Raw genomic sequence first — 22,404 nt, forward strand, 5'->3', positions numbered from 1 at the left:
ATCTTGATGCTTTCTTGAATTTCTGATACTTTATATACATGTATAATTTTTAACAAGCATGATTACCACAGTCAAATTGCAGTAATTTTTCAAATGTACGTCTAGGGCTCAGACATCCATTCTTATTTGTCATTGTATCATTTTACAGGAGAAAATACTTCAATTAGGCTCATATAAGTTTGAAAAATAATTATGTTAAAATACTTTTTGTTGTCATATAGCAAAGAAAATTGAGGTCTGAAATAGTGGGTAGTTGTTTTTCTCAGTATTTTACTTTGTAAATGTGATATGAAAAATGGCTTCTTTGTTTGCTTAATATGGTTGATAATAATAATGATAATAGTTCATTAAATTGGTAATAAAATTATGAATTCAGTTGTAAAGTCATCTGAAGTTATTTGTTTGAGCAGTGTAAACAAATATTTGGTTGAATTGCAATGACCATCAAGGCATCTGAAATAACAAACAATTCGTTATTTATGAAGTGTCTTCATAATAAGTCAAAGGTTACACTGACCACATGGGTAAAATGTAACCATGCAAAATTTATTGTATGTGAATCACTTTGCACAACTCCAAGGTTGTTATTTTGTACTTGGTGATGAAATACATATGTGATTAATCTGTCATTCAAGGATTTTATGCAATAAGTAGCCACATGTTAATTTGAAGATTTACGTAATAGCTTTAAGGTACTAACTATCACTAAATATTTGCTTATGTTTAGTTGTAACTGGGCTCCATGCACTTTCCACTTATGATATTACATGTATGTGATTATTATGCAGTTTTTTTGGATAGGGATAGCGACAGCATCCATGTTTGTTTGCATGAATTCTAACCCTCTCAAAATTTGACTGATTTTCTTATTATCATTATTAAAGGCCAGGTTCTCAGACTGTGTATGTGATTCTGTATAGTGTGGACGTGGATGATGGGGTGTACCCTATTTTCTGTAGTTGATACAAAAAGCTATGGAATGAGAGGGAATGGTTGTCAAAGAGGATGGGGTAGTAAATAGAAGGGAAGGAACCGAATGGGTTCATTATGTGTTTTTTAACTAAGAAGCAGAGGGAGTTTTTGTACAAATTTAATCTATTATTTATAAAGTGGCCTTGGTTACTTGTATGTTTTTTTACATAAATGTTTTAAATGTTTTTTTTAAATTTTTTATGGTGGTAGATTAGTTGCACAAAAAGAATTGGTTGATATAGTATTGCCTGAGGCAATAATATTTGGGATTACAACCTATGCAATCAATACCAATCTCTGTTTCATGGCCATAATGCTCTACTATTGTATATTAACAAAAGTAAACCTTTGGTATATTGAATAAACCATGAACACAGTAATAAACCCGAAGGTCTGTTTGGTAGGTGATGGTAGAGTTTACCCAGTACTAAGCACAACCATGTGTGAAATTCACACATCAGGGTAGAGGGGCCAGTTCCTTTCCCTATACTGGTTATAGTTTCCCAGGAAGATCTGGTACCCGAAAAACCACATAGCTTGGGTGGAGCTGCAGGTGCCCGGAGAGGCTTGCCAGGGAATCAAACCCGGGCCCTCCAGTCAGTAGTCCAATGCTCTACCCATGGACTATCGAGACCCACATATTGAATATACATTCTATTTTATTTCTTTTGGATGTTTATATCTGATACTGTGGTAATTTGCTACACCTTTTGACTGCAGTGCATGTTGATTGACCTCAAGCATTTTTAGGTTTAATAGCATATATTTCATAGACTAATAAACTGAGAAAAAATGTTTTCAAATGAGAATACCAGACTAAAATTTGTTAAAAGTCATAAGTTTTTGTGGATTGTATTGGAGAGGAAACAATTGTATTCTTAAAGCAGTCAAAATGACAGCTCTGGTGCTTGTGGTTTTACGGTCCTTCATATTAGAGATTTAAATAAATATAATTCAGTTTCTAAAAGTGGATTTTTGGCATATCAGTAAAGATAGTATCACATGTAAAAACTAGAGTGTAATATTTGGTCAATGTTATAGAGCAGGGGTTGTAAATGTTATGGAACAGAAATTGTCTTGGAAGGGATGAAGACATTGGGATGTTTGAAGGTTTAGAATTTTGCTGCAAAGGATTTTTCCATGAATATTACAACATATCTTGAGAAGTCCAATTTCATAATTTTTTGCCAAATTGCATGATTTTTTAGTTTATCTTTTCATCACTCCATCAGATTCTCTATCATAATAAGCATCCTCAAGGTTAACTCTCAAAGGAGAAAGCTTGCATCTTGGAGACCTTATTATCAAACAGTTTGATTTCCACCATTTTCTTTTGTCCTGCATGAATGTAGCATGATTGCAAAGTGACAGTTAAAAATACTTAACAAGTAGGCATGAGTTACATTTGGGTTCAAAATGATAAAATCATGCACTTTGAAAGTGTGTTTCTCTGGTCAGTTTTTTTGTAGTGAAAACTATTATACAGCTACAGAAAGCATAATATATACACCATATGCATGGGATAAATTCACTGTTGTAAATTGTTTTGGCTTTCAATGGGAAAACCACATAAATGGGCCAAAACAAGGCAAAATGTGGATTAGAAATCACCTTTCATTAACCATTCATGAAAAACTTATGTTCAAGCCATTGAAAATTTCACTGTTAATAAGATTGCTCCATAGAAAGTTAAAGGAATTGTTGTCATGAATTAGTGCTCTGGTAAGTGATAGTCAAATGCTCCTAGCTTCACTGGAAGGGTACCATTTTTAATGTGATTTAAAATGTCAAAAACTTTAAACTTTGTAAAATTTCTTGTCTCAGGCGTAACTTCATGGAATTCGCATAACATTTTGAAATGAAATAATTGACTTTGTAATTCCACACACTTTAAAGTGAGTGGAATTACAGGGTCAATAATTTCATTTCAATTTATACCTTGTCTTTGTAACTTATCAAATGAACATATTTTTGGTGTGTTCCCGTGTTGGAAACATAGTGTTTCGTGAATATGTGGAATTTCATGACAAAAGTTTAAAATTTGAAGGGCTGTGATACAGGATTTGTGAATGCATTGATATCTTGAAAAAGTATCTATATTTATTAATGATTCAATAAATGGAAGAATGCTTATAATTTCCTTTGTTTCTGATGAAATTTTTGGCAGCTTGTACTTAAGTATGGTCATCTGTGGTCACTTGAAGTTGATCTAAAATGCATTTCACCTTGTTTTTTGGCCCCGTTGCATAGTTATCTCATTTTAAAAGCTATTAAAGTAAAATGTACGAGGGTCATCTGGAAAGTAGTACCCGTTCGTGCCGCATGAAGTGCTGACGACGCGAGTAGCCGCTGGACGAGGTCAGATAGCTTCAGTGGCTTGTCTGCCTTCTCTGAGCCAAGTTGCGTGACGCTAGCATTGCCTGTGTTGTTTCTGTGATTGTTTACAATGTTTAAAAAAATTGAGAACGCCGCCAGTTGTGAAGTGAGGGCAGTGATTAAATTCCTCAATGCAAGAAACGTTCGCCCATGTGATATTCATCGCCAATTAAAGGAGGTGTATGGAGACAATGTAATGGACGAGTCGTCTGTTCGGCGGTGGTGTCGCAACTTCAACATGGGGAGGGGGAACACACACGACGATGAGCGTTCGGAGAGACCGTCTGTCATTACAGACCAACTGGTGAGCTCAGTTGACGAATTCGTGAGGAACGATCGGCGCGTCACAATTGATGACATCTGTGAGCATTTTCCCAATGTTTCTCGAACAATTGTTCATGAAATTGTTAAACACCATCTGCATTATGCAAAAATTTGTGCAAGATGGGTCCCTCGCGTATCTCAATGAGCTGGCGGCGAAGGACTATGCAGCAGGAATACAGAAACTTGTCACACGTTATGACAAATGCCTTAATTTGCTTGGAGATTATGTTGAGAAGTAGTTTAAAGTATCCTCTTTCAAATAAAATTTTTTATGTTTGTTAATATTTACTTTTGTGTCTTTATTTCACGAACGGGTACTACTTTCCGGATGACCCTCGTATGTCAATGCATTTTTACCATGTATTTAGCGGATACATTTAGTTGTCAGAGGCTGCATAAATACTTACCCAATTATAACAGCAGTCAAAGTAACACATGGAAATTCTGTCATAAAACTGATCTCAAAAGATGAAGTTCCATTACAATCTACATTATCAGCGATCCACTTTATAATGGGAAACAGTTAAATCCTTTAAAACTAATTATGATAGCTAAATAATGTACAGGATACAATGGAAAATATGTTTAAATAATTTAAATGCATGTCAGACGTATTATTACTCCATAGTTATTTAAATACTATGTTATTTTATTTTGGCATAATAGTTGATGACATTTATTTGGCACTTGTCTAAATGCTTTGTAGGCATTAAAGATGGAGATGATCGCATTTGCTCTCTGTAGGTAATTTACCACTTTACCAATGTTATCTAATACTTTTTTCCATTTAAAGAGTCTTAAGCCTCACATTTTTCATCACTTTCATATACTTGGTCTTATCTTCTTAGTAAAACTTAGGCTGGAAGCAGGGTAAGCAAAATTGTTCTTTACCAAATAGCTCAGGTCTCAAAATCCTTCTTTGAAAACCACTTTTTTTGCCCATCTCCAACAGATGATGACTTGTCATTGTACCTGACCATGTGTGCTTTCACTTAAATTGGAAGTATCTTGATGTAATTTTCTTCTTACTTGGTTCATTTGATAAGTTCTTAGGGAATCAGAGAAAAGCGAATTATTTTGGGTAGATTTTTTATTTTTCAATTCAATCTTCTTTTAGCTTGATACAATTTTATCAGTGTTACTCCAACCTTTTTAAGCCATCCAAAAAGTAGGATTAGGAAGATCCTCAAAATAGACATTTTTGTTACCGATGATCTCCTCATTAGTGTGAATTGTTTTTAACCAAGAAATTTTTTCAAGCTTCGAAATTAAAAAAGTCTGGGGGGCCAAATCTGATGAATACAACAATATTGTAATAATTTGCACCGTAATTTCATAATTTTTATCATGTCTTCACTCAACTGGTGCATTAATCATGCATAATACTCTTCATTTATTGTTTGTCCTTTTTCCAAGTAATCTCTGTAGATGATTCCTCCTTTATTCTTCTTCCAACTCGGCTTTGTTAGATCTTTCTGTGTTAAAGCCTTTTTAAAATAGAAGACTTTAAACAGCTCATTTTTTCCATTTTTCTGAATAAAAAGTTTGTTGTTTTAATGGACTATGTAAATGAAACCAGGCGATGGATATAGCTGAAACTTAGCGGTCTAGCAAGACATGAGGCTTATTAAAAGGAAACCTTTGCCGATACTATGAGTACCATCTGTTGGATTTTCTAAGGAGTCTTTGAACGACCCATGTATAAAGTATTATAGTGAGTTTATGTAATATTCAATGTAATTAGCTCCCATTGCAGTAAGAATATCCAGGCTGAAAGGAATGAAATTGATATCAGAAGTTTCTGGCTGTATTTATATTTGTGGTTATTTTAAATATTTTCTATTCCTAGACAGGGATTGGTATGAATTACCCAATTGTATAAGATTTATTACATTAATGTAATAAATTCTCAAAGCAGTTATGCATTGACCTTCAATGTGTCATTCACATTTTATTTAAATGTTAATGCACATAAGAAGACCCTCACAAGTAATTAACAGTATTCTTTTCAATGGTTAACACCAGATTCTTTTGATGACTTCGCCAACTCTTTGTGGGGCTTTTCAATCTTGTCAATTTAAAATTGTAACTCTTCTTTAACTCCATTTGTAAATGACTTATAATCTTCTCTATTATTTATATATGTTTCTTATGACTCCCCATACCGTTGAAAGTAATGCTTAATGTTCGTGTTTTAATGAAGTATGTTCTCACTTACAGGCTTGTGGTATTTGCTGCTAGTAAATTTATCCTCTGGTAGAATGCCTTGTTTGCCTGCACTATTCCACTCATTATATTCCTCTTGCTTCTCTCATCATTGGCAATCCTGGCTCACAGGTAAAAAAATACTCTTCCACTTTATCAAGTTTTGCTGAGCTCATTTAATGCTACTGTTGTCCTTTCTTTCTAATAACCTTCAAGCTTTAGTCCTCCTTCGCACACACCAAATTGTCCATATCAAATGTTTCTTTTAATAGCAGCATGCACTTTTTTCCATGTACATACAGTATCTTTCAAATGTCTCTCATAAAATCAACAGGTTCCTCTTATTCTCCTCTCTCAGAAGTTCATCTCCACCTACCCTTGTGTTCTATGAGCCTACAGGGTCAATAATGGAAAGTTCAGCAAACAGTTCCTGGGACAATTGAACAGAACGTGTTTATAAGTATATTAGGCTTTTCAAAAGTTTTCTTGTTCATCTCAGCCATATGCCTGGATGGCCATAAATCCATTCTTCCTCAGTTTACTTTAGACCTCATCTGACCTAATATTTGGAATATGGTTATAAATTGATATGGAGACCTATATTGGAAAAAAAAGCTTTTGCTACTCTCTTAAGGAACTTCAGTATATTTTCTGCGATGTACATATTTCTGGTGAAATTTGCTGTGGAGTATGGAAGTTTATATTACAACACTTTTGGATCACTGTATTGTATATTTGCACAGTTAAGGATCAGCACTGCATCGAAGAAAGAATGGAAGCTATCAATTGTAAGATAATTCCTCTTTTTTCCAGAAGAGAGCTCTTCTTTAAGATATGGGTGCTATCCATCATAGCTCTCCTACCTCTCAAACATAATCCTTCATAAAGAGTTCATTAGGAATTTCTTCTTGAATAGGGAATCATTTATTTGGAGGACCAGGACAAAAAAAAACCCCTTTGCTCTTTCTTAGCAGATGTAAGTTAGCCATGTCTTTCTAAATTTCTCAAGTTTTCTAAAATTTGATTAGCACTTCCATTGACACAATCTTGGAACTAATATTCTCCAATGTGGCAGAGTTAAATTCCATATGATTGATGAGCGACTTAGTGGTATGTGGTGAAAATTTTTCAAATTCTAACTTTGACAAATTTTTCATTGGTTAACCATGTATGCCAAATGATTAGGTTGTTCAATAGAGTGCTTAAAATGGTGGAATTCAATTGAATGAGTGAAAAACAATTTATGGAAATTTGTTTAGGATATTCAGAACCATAAAGCAGCGAAGAACTTCATGTTATTAGAGATTATGGGAGTTGATTCCAGTGTCATTTTTACTTGCTAAGGAGGAGAGAAAATGAAGGCAAAAATGATAAGCAAGTGGTAAATCACGTAGGGAAAATTGAAATTCATTAAGCATTTTTTCCATGTCAGTGGCCTTTCAACCAGGGTGCTAAAGCATTTTCAAGTGGCTTGCAAGAATTCAGAGGCCAATTGATAGAAATGTTTTTGTCCTGGTTAAAAAGGAATGTATAAAACTCATTCTGCAATGTTTCTAATAAATTTTAGAAACATTTGTTTTCCTCTGTATCATCATGCATTCTATGGTAATGAGTGGTCATGTATACCAAACTGATATTAATTTTGAAAAGTATTGTAGAAAGCCAATTACTACAGCTCCTACTGCTATGTTGAAGGTCAAGAATAATTTTGATACTTCTCACTATCCAGTTTTGCACCATTTGATTGCTGTCTTCTGCCCTTCAGATGGCCTCAGAATTGCTTATTTTTAATGTAGATCACTATTTCTCTTAAGGAATGACATAATTCCATTTCACTGTGAATAATCAAATTTTTTTCTCAAGTCTACAAATGCAGTAAAATACCAGTGGTTCTTGGTGCACTCTTCTGTAGGCCACCTTGTGGTGTTGCATCTGAAATATCTTTATAATTTTGTATTAATACCTAGCCCTTCATGGTTATAATTTGGGTTTTTCATACAGACATTATGTTGCTTGGAAATCTAAATAGGGGCTCAAAAAGAACTAATCTCCTGGACAGGGAATAAAGCAAGATTTTTAGATATGTTTTAAAGTGAAATCTGCAATGTACATAAATAGTAGTTGATGGGATCTGGGATTTATGTATTTAGTTCTGTTAGTCATGTATACAGTGGGGCCACGTTTTGCCAAACTTAACTGCTCCCTTCTTCCTGGCCATGGAGTGTCGTTGTCATGGCCAAACCCTATAGTCCCCTCAAATAGCATGGTGTCAGTTATGGACATTGCCTAAGTGTGTGGCTACTGGAATGGCTGCTTTCTTGCCTTATATTTTATTGCTGTAAATCTGAATGTATGTTCTTCATGCCATTTGTTTGAAGATCACCTAGCTATATTTGTTGCATGTGTTATAAGAGTATTCATTCTGTCATGTATACACATTTCTGCACTCTTCTTTATTGCAGGAATAAAAATTAATGTATAAAGTCCTTTGGACTCTCTCCCTTTGCGTATATTAGGCCTGTTCAATGAAGAGTGATCATATTTTTTTAATTTGCATAATTTAATGTTATATTTTATGGTTAGCTTGATGAGTAATGTATATGTGCTACCATTTCCATTGATTTGAATCCAGCATTGCATCAACAGCAGCCATTACAAGTGAAACATTTTCAGTTCGCCAATGGCAATGATGGGTGTAACACAATGCTGCATTTACATTTTGCTTTTACCTGAACGAATCATCAGGTGAGGTGTATGTAATGCCACAGGAGGCTTACGGAGAGTTTGGTTTTTCCTATAGTGAAACTAGAAGATGGATTTAAATATTTAGAGAGAGGAGACAGTTTTTGAGGAAGAAGGACTTGGAGCTCTTTTTGCTGCTTTTATTGGAGTAAACATTAACATTGTTGTGCTGTTGTGATAGAAGTTTGTCAAATGACATGGGGCACTATCAGAAATACTGAAAATTTCAATGATGCCATCCTAAGGGTTATTGCAAAATAAGACATGAGATGTGGTTGAGGGAATGGCTGCTCTCATTCCTGAACAAAAGAAAACTCGTGTGCAGGTTAGCTTGCAGTGGCAGCTGATGTTTAAATAAAATGAGTTTCTTTCAAATATTTTCACAGTGGATTAAAAGTGGCTCGTTTTTTTCCTGGGAGCAAACAGCAAACTTCTGTGTGGAAATCTCCAGCATCAAATAAAACCAAAGTGTTGGTTTCTGTGTGTAATATCTTTTTTTAATCTTCAGGGAATTGTGCATCAGTATGTCATAAAATCGTTCATGATGGTACATGGAGTATATTATATTAATGCGCTGAAAATTCTCAAAAGCCACATCGATTGCGAAAGGCCACATTTCAAAACAACAGGCTGGATGCTTAAGCATGATGATGCATGGCCTCAAAGTACAAATTTAATTGCTGAAAATTTCATGAAAAATAATTGGATTGTGTTCCTCATCTTCCCTTAAGTCCAGACCTAGTCCCATTTGACTTCTACCTCAATGAAAAGAAACACCTTCATGGATTTTTATTCTTCATTGGAAGAAGTGATGGTTAGTCTGAGACAATTTTAAAAGACCTATGAAAAATGGCTTCCAGCTTGTCTTTGAAGACTGGAACAAAGGTGGGAAACATGCATTGCATCCTATAGGGACTACTTTGAGAAGAAGCATAAAACTTTGGAGGATGAATAAAGGTATGTTCTAATTGATGGTTTCCGGCGTAACTTTATGGTATCGATTCATATGGGAGTTGAAAAACAGTAACTTTGTGATTCCACTGAAAATTTATGATGATATGACCTGGGTTTCGACGTTGAATGTCATGACCTTGAATGTCAAAACCCGGGTCGTATCGTAATAAATTTTCAGTGGAATCACAAAGTTACTGTTTTTTTCATTTCCAAAGGTATGTTCCTAAAAATGTATGATCAGTCTTTATTGAACAACCCAATTTAAGTACCATGTCAAGCTTTCAATCCTGCAGTTTACAGTAATTCAGAAGGGATTTAATTAAGGATAATTTTGTCCTTACCACTTTTGCATTATCAAGTCTCTTGCAAATTGTAGTGATATTTCTCATTATCTTTATTGAGGAGACTAGTGAATTAATATATATATGATTAATGTTGGAAGGAAAAATTTTAGAACTTTATTTTAAAAATTTATAAATGAAATAACTCATAGGATCATAGTGGAATGAAAAATATAAACAACCACAAATGTTTATGCAACCAGGTGCAATAAAGGTAAATAAAAAAGGCTGAACATAAAAGTATGAAGGACGGCTTGTCTTATTGGATAACTTTTTAGTAACGATAAATGCAAAAGCATTCCTGAAAAAAATCTGCCTGTTGTGCCATCATTAAACACCAGTTGGCTTAGTACAAATATGGTTCAATGACTATTTGGTTGTGCATTCGATATCAGTGGAAATAGCTATCCAGTCTACATTAATATTCATTGTCCCTTTTTGATGTTGAAAAAGTCAAGCATAATTTACTGAGAAAATTGTTTGCTACTGTAGATATTAAAATTACTGCTTTTGATTCCAAACAAAGTTATCATTTTTGTCAATTTATAGGTATTGTTGTATAATCCATAATGATGGTTAAAAATGGGATGTAGGTGTGTGTATTTCACAGGTTTTACGCAGCAGAGTAATAATAATAATAATATATTCATTTATTGAATCAATGTGTTAAAAATTACAGATGACATAAACCTTATTAACCAAATAATAGCAAGTATTGATTTTAACGAACCAATATATACAATAAAGAAATTAAAGCATAAGTGATGAATGAAGCCTGAAACATACACTAAAAATTGACTTGTCATCTCCGGGGGGTGGTGACGGTTGATATAATTCTGAATTCAATGTAAATTGGAGTGGTTAATTGCATTATAGATATCAATTTGGACCATGAGAAAAATATGTAAATATAATATGTAAATCAATGGTTTCACTGTATGTATTTGGATCACTTCAACTCTCTATGGTTTAGATCTTGTAATATGGACAAATGTTTTCCATGAGACTAGATATTTTGTAAAACAAATATCCATCGTTTCGCTTGTTTTGATCATCTCATGTGATAATTGTCAGCACTAGGCTCTGGTTTCCTCTCTGTGTTCATATTTTAAGTTAGAAATGCTGACAGTGCACAAGCAGAAATCAATGTCATTTCATTATTTTCCCCTTCACATATATATTTATCCAATGATTTTACTAAATAGCTGTTATCTTCTTGCCGTAAATTATTTATTAGCATGAAATAGAATTATTGAATCCACTAGATACTTTGTACAACATTAACTTCCTACCCCTCAAAAGCTACCAGTGTTTTCTTAATCTTCTAGAGGCATTCCACAATATTTAGGTTTTAACATCCTAGCTTCCTGCTTTAATAATTTTGTCTTATGTACTTTGTTTCTCAGGGTCATTAAATCTTCAATCAATTGCTGTGATGTTAACTTATAAAATTCTACCCATTTCCATAAGTTCATTTTGTATATTTTTTTCTTCATATCCCTCAGAAGTCCTGGATGCATCTGTATTAGGAAATAGCTGTTTAATGTATACACATATAGGTCCAGCAGGGTCATAGCCGTATAGTGGCAGATGTTAACTTTGGAGTGCAAGATTTGATCATTTTATTATTACTCATTTACCAAAATTGTTAGAAAGAACCACTTTGAATAAGTAAAAAAAAACTAGTGGTAGTAGTTTTAGGGAAGGCGACTGACAGCTGAGGTCATTTGCACCATAGGAATGGATGCCTTCCCTAAGGATGGATAGGAAAGGAGGGGAGAGAGGCATTGTGCTTTTTCTTAAACTCCATTGGTGAATCAAATGAAAACCAAGAATATTTTTTTACCTGTGAGGTATTGTACAAAAGTGGAACACGAGTACATGAGGTCGAGGATTGTCATGTTATAAAATAACACCTGCAGTCAGGTGTCCATGTTGCTTTAATTGCAGGCTGAAGATGATTTTTGAACGTATCGGAATATAAGACTGGTGATGGTGGCTTCCCTAGGAATAGTGTCCCAATAGAACACCTCACTCATGCCAAAAGAGAGCGTAACCTTTCTTGTAGATGGCTGCACTTAGAACTTACTGGGTTTTGGTGATGGGGAGTGATGCCATTTGTTGCTTGCTCTCTTGGTTTTGGGTTGGTGGTGGACCCAGGTTTTGTCTCCTGTAACGATTCTTGCAAGGAAGCCATCATCTTCTGTTTCAAAGCACCACTTCAGTTCTTCACCAGGACATCAACGCATTGCTCCTTCAGTTCTGGAGTGAGATGTCATGGTATCTCACTCCAGAACTGAACTGTTTCACTTGGTGAAACTTAGGCACATCATGAATAATGTTATGTGCTGAGCCATGCCTTATGATCAGATTTGTGGCAATTTCATCTGCCATCACACGGCAATTGTCCATCATAATGGCTTCAGCTGCTGCAATAGACTCTTGTGTCACAACATGGTATACCTGACCAGGGTGGGGAGTATTTGCCACAGAAGTCTCACTATTTCTGAAATTTAAACTCCACTCATACATTTGCTTCAGTGATAAACATGCCTCACTATGCTAGAATTTTATTAGCCAATGGATTTCAATATGTTTCATACCTTTACTGCTCAGGAAATGTATGATAGAACGTTGTTTCATGTTGTTGGTTCATGTCAAAAGCGGGGCAGCCATTGTAAACTGGTGTTGTGGCTGTATTTCGCTTATCTGCAGAATGCTGCTACCTGTTGGGCTTTCTTTTAAGCGTTGGTAACAGTATTACCAACTTCCAGACCAATGGTATGGGATTTAAAAGGTTTATTTAATTTTTATGGTTTTCATTTGACTCCTCGTCGTATTTGATACTCTTTGAAGTAGTTAGGGGTAAAAAGCTGTCAAATGTGCATTGAAAGTGTTCTGTGAAATGTAATAGGGGACCATCCAGAACTTCATACAGTTCACCTTGAGTTAATTTCACAATTAAAAATATAATATTTTACCTTATTTATAAAATTATTGCCGTATAATCATCATATTGTGCTAACTGCTGTACATGCTACTGTTCATATGTGATTTCCATCAATCTTCTCGTCTGACAAAGCATAGTTAACTTAAGAAACAACATGAAGCGAAAGAAATGTCAAAGATAAATGATAGAATTGTGCTTAATCTAAAATGGAGGACCTAAACTTTTGTAATCTAATGTTTGTACTCCAAGATAATGATGACAGGTCTCTAAAATGCCACAAAAGGATATTTTTTTTAAAGATTAAATAGCTCCACAAAATTGGTTTGTAATCTCATGTTCAACCCAAGGTGAAATTACCATTGGTGGGAAACATACCTTTCAAAATTTCTGCATGAGGGAGAAAAATTATGTTGCTATTGATTTATATAAATTGGTATTGCTTTGAATCAGTGAGAAGTTCAAAGGTTGGTTTTGAAGTTCAGGTAGTTTACGTAATGAGGTGAAAATAGAGCGAGCCCAGGAGATGTGAAATTCACATTTTCTGAGTATGGGGTAGCTCATTTCAATCTGCTACGATTCATTTTTGATTGGAATTATATTAATGAGGAATTTTCCTGGTTGGAATCACCCAGGATTTGAACTCTGGATTATCCAATCAGTAACTGGTCTCTATGCTTAGGACATCATGTTCCCTACCCTGATGTGTGAATTTCACAGGCCACTGGGAGTAGAAATAGTTAAGCTGGGAAACCAACCGTTTGGTTTATTACTGTTGTTATATTGCATTCAAGAATCTGATTTGGGCTAATCCTAAAAAGTTTGATTTTGTGGCTGTTGATATAAAATGAGCTTCAAGCACCACAAAATTTTTATCACTTCTTGCCCTGGCTACTTCTCGTAGTTTTTAAGAATCAAACGGAAATAAAATAGCTATTTTTCCAACTGTGATCAATTTTTCATGGTACCTTTCTCATTTTTGAGATTTACCTGAATTTAACAGAATTTTGTATTTTGGTCCTTCAAACAAATTTTAATTGTTTTCTCTCCCTCATGCATTATGTTGTCCCTTTTGAAATTCCTATTGTGATAAAGAAATAAATAAAATATTTTTAAGGACTTCTATAAGCTAGTCTGGTGAGCTCACTCCAATAGTCCCCTGAATGGGCAAATGGAATATTAGGAACTCTTGACTGAGCAAGCTGCTCTGGATGAAGGGGATAGCAGGGAGTTTGAGAGAAGATCATGGGAACAAGGACTTTATTCATAATTCATGGTAGTCATTGTTTCATTATTTAAGTGTACTGTATAAAGAAGTTTTACTGTTGCAAGTCCTTATTCTATTTGTGATAATAGGACTTAAAAGAATATTTACTGGGAAAAGGTGGCATGTCATATAATTGCTTTATTAAGATCTCAAATCAAGTTTACTTAAGGGTAAGAGGCAAAAGGGGAAGTGGGTATGAGTTGGAAGTTGAAAAGATGTTGCAGAAAGAGGGCCTCAGACTTGATAATGCTGGTGAGAGTACTGTATTAGTATTATTTTTAAATGTTACCGTGAGATTTTGAAGAATTGGCCAATGGTAAACCTATTGCTGGAACTAGTTGGACATTCATGTTTCTGTTCATATTTTCAACCCCTCCATCACTAAATTACCCTATCTTCAATGATTTCATTAACTTCAATATCAGATATGTGCAATATTTTCGAACATAGATTCTCCAACTTATTTGTGTGTTAGCATATGGACGTTTGGGATGGAATTAAACCCAGTTTTGCCCACCAAAGAAATCCAGCTTTGTCAAAGAGCTCACTGATTCCATCCACTTTATAACTTCTGACAACCTGTATCCAATAATTATCTGTGATCACTAATTGGCCTCTCCTAAGGGGTATCTAGCTGGAAATAAAAAAAAACATTATAGTAGAATTTAGGTTTCATAAACTTCCCAACCCTTTGATTTTTCACTTCCAGTCAACCACTCTGAGTGTTTGAATGAGGTTCATCATGTTTGCATTTCCATCTACCCCCTCATAGCCTGCTACATTCCTGCTCACAACTTTTTGCCCCCTTCTTCCCCTATCTTCAACTATCCCCTTTTTCTTTCACAGCAAACCTTTCCCCCATATATTGCATTCTGTACCTCTTCTGTCTGTTGCCTATTAAGAATGCCATCAGGAGGCAACTCTCCCGTGATGATATACTCTGCACTCAATGAAGTTGACAAAACCAACCGTGCACGCTGAAATGATTGCAATAATGCATGCACCTTTCATTCCATACACCTTCTTCCTGAACCCCTTCACTCCCTCCACTCTTTCCTCTTCTTTAAGCCCTAACCAGGTAACAATCTGTAGCTCCCATTGATTTTCAAGATCTAAATAATAAGCCATATTTTATAACATTAGATTGGTTCCGACTACTTAGCTATAATAGAAGTTCCAAAGTGACCATTTTTCCTACTCTCCCAACAGCATCTAAATCCTACCATTGTGGAAACCTCGGTCTCAGGTTAATTTCACAATCACCAAGAAGTGAGAACTCTACTTGGGCAATACCTTTCCAACTGCCTGCTTCCATTTTCTTCCTAACCCTTGCTTGTACTGCTGGAAAAGCTCAATGATCATCACCTGCAATTGTAATAATTTTCTGTTTTCGCTGATATCTGTACTACAATTCAAATTGTGTACACCATTAATTTCAAAACTACAGAGGAGAGATAGTTGTTGCGGAATTTGTTAATCTGAAGTTGTATAAATGCTGAGGGTAGGAAAAAAAACGTTGTGCTTCCACATAAATATTTAATACTTAACACGACCATGGTTTCAATGCTGTGCATTATCATCAGGATGATCACCTGATGATGAATCGCAGCATCGAAACCATGGTCGTGTGAAGTATTAAATCTTTATGTGGAAGTGCGAAGTTCCTTTTTCTAACCTTATAATGAAGGAGTTCTACAAAGTTAAGCCTGAAACTGTTATGTTTATTGTATAAATGCTCTTGTTAACATGAAATTTACTTTGCATCAGCCTAAATATGCCTTGTGTTATCCTTCCTTGTAAAGACTCCTTTTAAAATTGCATTCAGAACAGCTTTCTTTCATACTTATTATATTTTATGAATAGTGAACATATCAACATTGCAAAAAATACCAGGAACCAAGCCAATTAGCATCTGATAGGGTAGGATGGAGGTCTGCAGTCAACCAATCTTGAGATTGAACGACCAATGACGAGTGAACATACTTCATTACAAATATTTATTATGATGGACTTGTCGGTACATACGTGATAAAAATGTATTGGTTACATGTGGGCACAAATGCTGTGCATTGTGCAATGAAGGCCCCAAGTATGTTTTGTGAATAGTGTGATGTAAAGAGCCATTTGACCTAGTTGTGTCAATACAGTTCTGATATTCATATGTATTGCATGTAATAAAATGTAAATGTCATATTTTTTTCTTAAAATGCTTCCAGTTAAAAAGTTTGCCATTGGTAAATAATGTGCTGCTTTCATGTGTGTCCTGTCTAAGTAATACGCCAGTTGCTTCCAACTTGAAATTTTATTGTATATTGAAGTGTCCTTTGCAGAGCTCTGCTAAAGTTGTGTGCTTTGGTTTTGTAATACGGTTCTTCGATGCGGTTGCGATCATTTCTCTGTTGACATTGGAGACATTTCTTTGCAATGCCTTTTTACACTCTTTACATTAAGGCCTCTGTGGTAACTGGATTGAAATTGCCTACGGAACAAGTTCAGGCACAGTTCGTGTTATAGTGCAGCACCCTGAGACTGTTGGCCATGCTCCACAACTATTCCAGACTTTTACGGTCCACCAGAGTCCAGTCACCAAGGTAATTCATCCACTTTGTTGACTATGTAGGCAGTATAATGAGTGCAATTGTCATAAATAGCAATATGCATTGCTTTTTCATCCAGGTTTATCAATTGTGCAATTTATTTAAGCTTTATGATATCTGTTTTAGGATAAAACAAGTTATTTCAGTGAAATGATGTCAAAATTACTTTAACTATGCAAAATTAAACTATGCAGGCCTAAAAAGTAGTTTCACCCATGTTGCTGTCCCTCTTTCTCCCTGCTGTGCATCTTGAAAAATATCTCTGTTAAAAAGTTTTTGTAGCGGTTTTTTAATGTCATCATTGTCATAGAATGTCTACCTCATTGAGTTAGATTTACGATAGAGTTATAAAATTATGACATAGCCTCATGAACCTGAGTAAATTGATGAAGGAAGATTCCTAGATTTGAATTTGAATTTGAAAGTCCTAGGTTTGATGACTTAGAGGTTGCCAAAATTTTCCCATGGCAATGCTCATCAACTTGTGGCTATATTTTGCATTAGCATACATAAGTATAAACATCCTTTCTTTACAAAACTCTAGTCTAGGAACCTTGGATTTACTCTGTGAAACTTGCATAGATTCTGGTAAAGCTGTCCAAGACTAGCCTATTTCATCTAAATAACAGATCTTGAATAAATATAAATCATAATGTCATTGGTGCTCACAATTTTCCATAAAAATTCCACGACCATTGCTATCATGCATTCACTGGACACTATTGCAAATATTTTGCCTCCACCAAAACCACGAAACTCTACTTGCAGTTAAGTTCTCTGCACTTGAGTTTGACATATAAACTTGATAAAATGGAGGCCACAAAATGTGTCAATTCAATATGATGAAACTCTTGCAATAGCCTGAATTTTTCATAATGAATTCTTACATTTTGGGTAATTTGTTCTTGAAAAATTATCACGATCAACAAATATTAAAACTCCCTCAACCAGTAATTCTGTATTTTAGAAAATAGAGGCATGATTAAATAAATAACAGACTCAAGTGCCAAGGTTTGATTCTGGGCACCATCAACTTAACCCAAGCTGTGTGATTTTTTTGGGTTTCAAATCTTCTTGAGAAACCATCGGTGGTTGCAGGAAAAGGATCTGACCCCATTATACCCTGTTAATGTGTGTGTTGCATGCCATTGGGCTTGTCACTAGGTGAGCTCAATCCTCACTTATCAAACCGAACTTCAAATTGATTACTGTGGTGGCGGTAATTGTTGTTTTGAGGTTGAATACAAAATGTACTAGGTGGAGTAACAAAAGAGAGGGATCTCTTTTTTATCCAAGCTCCTCATTCTTCCACAATATAACTAGAAGGTTGAAAATGCTCCTCAGTTACAGTTCATGCATTCCATAGACACCCTATTTTTGATGTCATTAATAAGGAAATGTAATTTGCTTAAGTTGTAAATGTATAAAATATATACAACATACAGATTGAAGTGTATTTTGGTACCAAATTCATAGCTTAATATGTATCCCTTGTTAAATTTTCCTATTTTAAAAAACTTCTGTGCGAAATGAGGAGGCTTCGGGCTTGTCTTGCATTTGTAATCAAATGAGAACACGTTAGGGAGCTAATTTTTTTGTTTGGACTATTTAATCACCGAGGTATTGAAAATCCACCAAGGTATTTGGATTCGGAGGTTATAGATTGCTGATTGTCAATTTACTATCATTATTTTCTCTTTTACTGGTTATTAGAAAGCAAAATTGAAATCCTAGGCATAGTCACATTTTATAGTATATTTTGTTAAATTTAATCTTATTATGACCAGGCTCTACTTCAGTACCCCTAGGATTTAGCACATTATCCATATTACTTTTTAGGTTACCCTATCTGAAAAGTTCCTGGTTTCCGTGTGCAGTGAATACAGCCATGTTCGCACATGGAGTGTAACAAGGTTCAGAGGAATGATTTCCACACAACCTGGATCCACTCCTGTTGCTTCTTTCAAGATTGTCTCTTTGGATGAGGTTGAACCAAATATAAGCTATACAGCTGGAAATGACTGTGGTAAGAAAGTTACTTGTGTATTTTGACAGTCAAAATGAAATGCATTATGATAATAGTCCACTCCTTTGAAGTTATTTTGGTGTTTGATTGGAAAGTTATAATGAGTCATACTATGCTAATGATGAGTGCCTTCTATGGATTAATATTGAATAAAATAAATGCTCTGGTTTGAAAAAATAAAGACATCACATAGAAAATCATGTTTACCATTTTCCATACTGAATATGAAATCATGGATGTGAAGTCAAAATATATTATTTACAGCTTTAAACTGAGAAAGAAATGCTCTTTTAGTTGAAAGGCAGTGTATCTGGTAATCTGGAAATTTGATAGAACTAGGAAAGTAGTGGTGAATGTAGAATTGTATTGACTGGCATGTCATATAGTCTTTTTATAACCTTTTTCTTCTTACACACAAAACTCCCAGTCATTTCTTGTATCCACAGATGTATGATCAGTATACCCAAAAAATTTCATACATGGACCATGGATTCTTTCATTACTCACCTTTACTCATTACATATGAAAAATTAAGGGGTGAACTTCATGTTTGTGGGTTAGCAAACTTATGGAATTGCTTAAACTTCAGGGGCATTGCTGTAAAAGAAAATTTGTGGGTTAATTGATATCTTAAGATACATATTAATCAGAAGTAGGCATATTAAGCCAACAAGTGTTTCTTTACTTGAAGATTGATTAGCCAAAATGAACTGAAATAATTGAAGGAATACCAAAATATCCTTTGAGCTCCTTCAGTCATGAAAATATAAGAAGTTCTGGACTTTATGATGGCTTAATTAAAACTCATTTTAAAAGTAGCTCTAATCACAAGGCTCTAATTATATGGAAGTTGAGTTCCTACTGAAATAGCTATTTTCTAAAGATTTTGAACTGTAAGTGCTTATGTGCTTGGCTCTGGAATAGAGCAGAATTTTAATCCAAGAAGCTTAATTTAAGATTTTATAGCGATTTCACTAACCCTTTAATTTTAACTGCGTAATAAGGGATATTTATTAATTGCATTAAATACCAAGACCACCATAAACTAAAACTTAACATAATATTCGAACAAGAGTAAGCTAATGTAACACTTTGGTTAGAATAATGTTACAGATAATTAATGTGCGGTAGCCACGGTAATTACAATGGGGATTTTTTTTGCTTGCCCTCTTATTTCAGGTCCATATGGAGAGCAAGATGATGAGCAGGTTTTTGTGCAGAAAGTAGTTCCTGAGACTGATCAATTATTTGTCCGGTTAGCTTCTAATGGAAAAAGGTATTTGAATTCATCATTTTTGTTCTCAGTGCTGTTCTTGTAAATGGGCTTCTAGTTACTTTTAAATGCTTACATTTGTATGCCTTTTTTCTTCAGGGTTTGTGTAATACGGGCTGTGGATGGAACTACCATCACATCATTCTGTGTCCACGAGTGTGAAGGGTCCAGTCGTATGGGGTCACGACCCCGTCGGTTCATCTTCACTGGACACTCAAGTGGAGCGATACAAATGTGGGACCTCACCACTGCGCTTGACCTCTCATCCAAAGGCGAGCCATGTAAGATTACAACTTTGATTTTGCACCTTTCTTTGATTTATTCCTGATGTTAGTTGTTTTGTCGTAATTGAATTAGACATGTACATGCTTTTGGCCTTTTCTTCAAAGTTGTTTTTAACAGATTTCCATACCTATACTGAAAAGTTTTGAACTACTTGTCATTACTTACTTTTGAGTGATTTCATAATGCATATGTAAATAGGTTAATGCTAGAGATTACTAATAGGTTGAATGGTCTTCTTACCATTTATTTCAAATTTGAATATTGAGCTCTTTAAGTGTCAAATTTTGTCTTGAATTTCATAATCAAATATTATAGGGGTACAATTGTTCCTCTGATTACTTATAGGTTCAAACTTTGGGTGGAAATACATCAGCGTTGCAATATTCAATTCATATTCTTAACTTAATATTAAAAACTTCAAAACTAGAGCAATTTTGAATCATGTATTTCAATTATCCTAAGCATTAAGGTTTTTGGTGATAACTTGAGTGCAAGTTGAACTGAACAAGATTAGTGAACTCTTTTTTCAGCATCGCATGTCATGTCCTTCTGATGATTTCATTAACTAGAAAGAAGACGAAGCTGTTTCTTGCAAGTGTGACGAGGAATGGCATAAAAACCCTCATGAATATCAATATACCGGGTTTCAATTACGTGTGTGAAGCAAATTTTTTACTGTAAATTGAATTGAAAATAAAATATCCTGCTTTTGTGATTTGCAGGGTGGCCACAGTTTTAGATTCTGCTCCAGACAGATATAAGTTTTAAAGATTTCTTTAGAAAAGCTAAATTTTTTTAATCATTCACTCTCCTGCCATGCACTTAATTCTGTATCCAGAGAATTTAAAGTATTTTAAAAATACGTTGTACTAGAGGGGTAATGATGCTTTAAAATTCTCTGGTGGCTTTATCCTCCAATTAAGCACTTCATGGAGTGACCATCAGACAAGTTGTGACCAGAGATTCACCTCTGTAAGGAAATCAATCTCATGAAGAAGTAGTGAAATGAAAAAAAAAATGATGTGAGAATAATAAAGTGTAAGAGGTAGAATAAAAACAAGCGATGAATCTGTTCAGTTCTTCTATTCCCGGTTGGAAAATTAGAACTTAAACCAGAATTGAGTTTTCACAAGAGAAAACAAATTTGGCCACTAAGATTTTTAAAATGTTTGTTGTTTTCTTGCACCAATTACAACTCACATCTTCAATTTACTGTTACAAATGGCAGTGCGAATACTTGGTGGGCCAACGCCAGAAGAATTACTGAGGCTTTTGGACCTGTTTGACCTCAGCAACAGCCATTGCTCAACCCCTTGCATCTCACCATGCCCTTCAGCAATCGTAGCGGCAGCTGCGGCATCTGGTGCCATCGGAAGTCATCCATCAGTGCCTACTGGTCCAGCACCACCTCGACTGAAAGCATCCAATGTTGCCTTCTTGGCTCAGTCTTCCTTGGAGGCAGCATCTGGACCTTCGGTGGCAAGCAATACTGACCAGCCAAGGCGGGGGGTTATTGGGAACGCGCCTTCCTCTTTGACACCCTCATCCTCCAATGTCTGAGACTCACAGGCGGAAAGGTTGGTTTGATTGTTCCAGACTCGACTATATATAGTGAGAAAAAAAAATTAACCTTAAATGGATAATTTTTTAAGTGAATTAAAAAGTCTGTCTAAAGAATATTTTGAGTTAAAACCTTTGGCCAAGCCAATGCTGCATGTGGCAAATGGTCTGCTGTCTTGTGGTTTTGAAGTTTTTATACTATCCTGACTGTTAGGTGTGTCCAGTTTTGTATGACCAAATATGAAAATAGAGTGTATTTTCATCACCCAACTTTTGTAGTCGTATGTGCCTAGAATTTTTGTGTGCTTGTAAAAGGTTTTGTACTGGCTAAAGAGTGTAAAGTCCTATGTGCCAACTCCTTCTTGAGGTATTGAAGCATTGATTTTTAACTCAATTTATTATTACCCTTTGAAATCTTGTAAGTGGTAACGATTAATAACTCATTACAAATGTGAGAAATATTTTTGAGCATTGTCTCAGTTACGAGAAAGCAGCCATAATTTGGACCATTTGTATGATATGGCATGTACTTCAT

At 35.0% G+C, this 22,404-nt stretch overlaps 1 protein-coding gene across 1 annotated transcript in view; it reads left to right on the top strand.

Annotated features, from left to right (window-relative positions):
• The window catches only part of LOC139699062 (BTB/POZ domain-containing protein KCTD3), a 39,085-nt gene extending 17,216 nt beyond the window's left edge, over positions 1 to 21,869 (top strand). Inside the window, exons 8-12 of the mRNA XM_071598063.1 lie at positions 16,580 to 16,719; positions 18,565 to 18,751; positions 19,931 to 20,027; positions 20,124 to 20,305; positions 21,538 to 21,869. Coding sequence (XP_071454164.1) covers positions 16,580 to 16,719; positions 18,565 to 18,751; positions 19,931 to 20,027; positions 20,124 to 20,305; positions 21,538 to 21,869 — 938 coding nt within the window. The remainder of the gene's footprint in view (positions 1 to 16,579; positions 16,720 to 18,564; positions 18,752 to 19,930; positions 20,028 to 20,123; positions 20,306 to 21,537) is intronic.
• The last annotated feature ends 535 nt before the right edge of the window (positions 21,870 to 22,404 follow it).

The sequence above is a fragment of the Hetaerina americana genome, unplaced genomic scaffold, assembly GCF_022747635.1.
Source record: "Hetaerina americana unplaced genomic scaffold, ioHetAmer1.1.p SCAF_9, whole genome shotgun sequence".
NCBI lineage: Eukaryota > Metazoa > Arthropoda > Insecta > Odonata > Calopterygidae > Hetaerina > Hetaerina americana.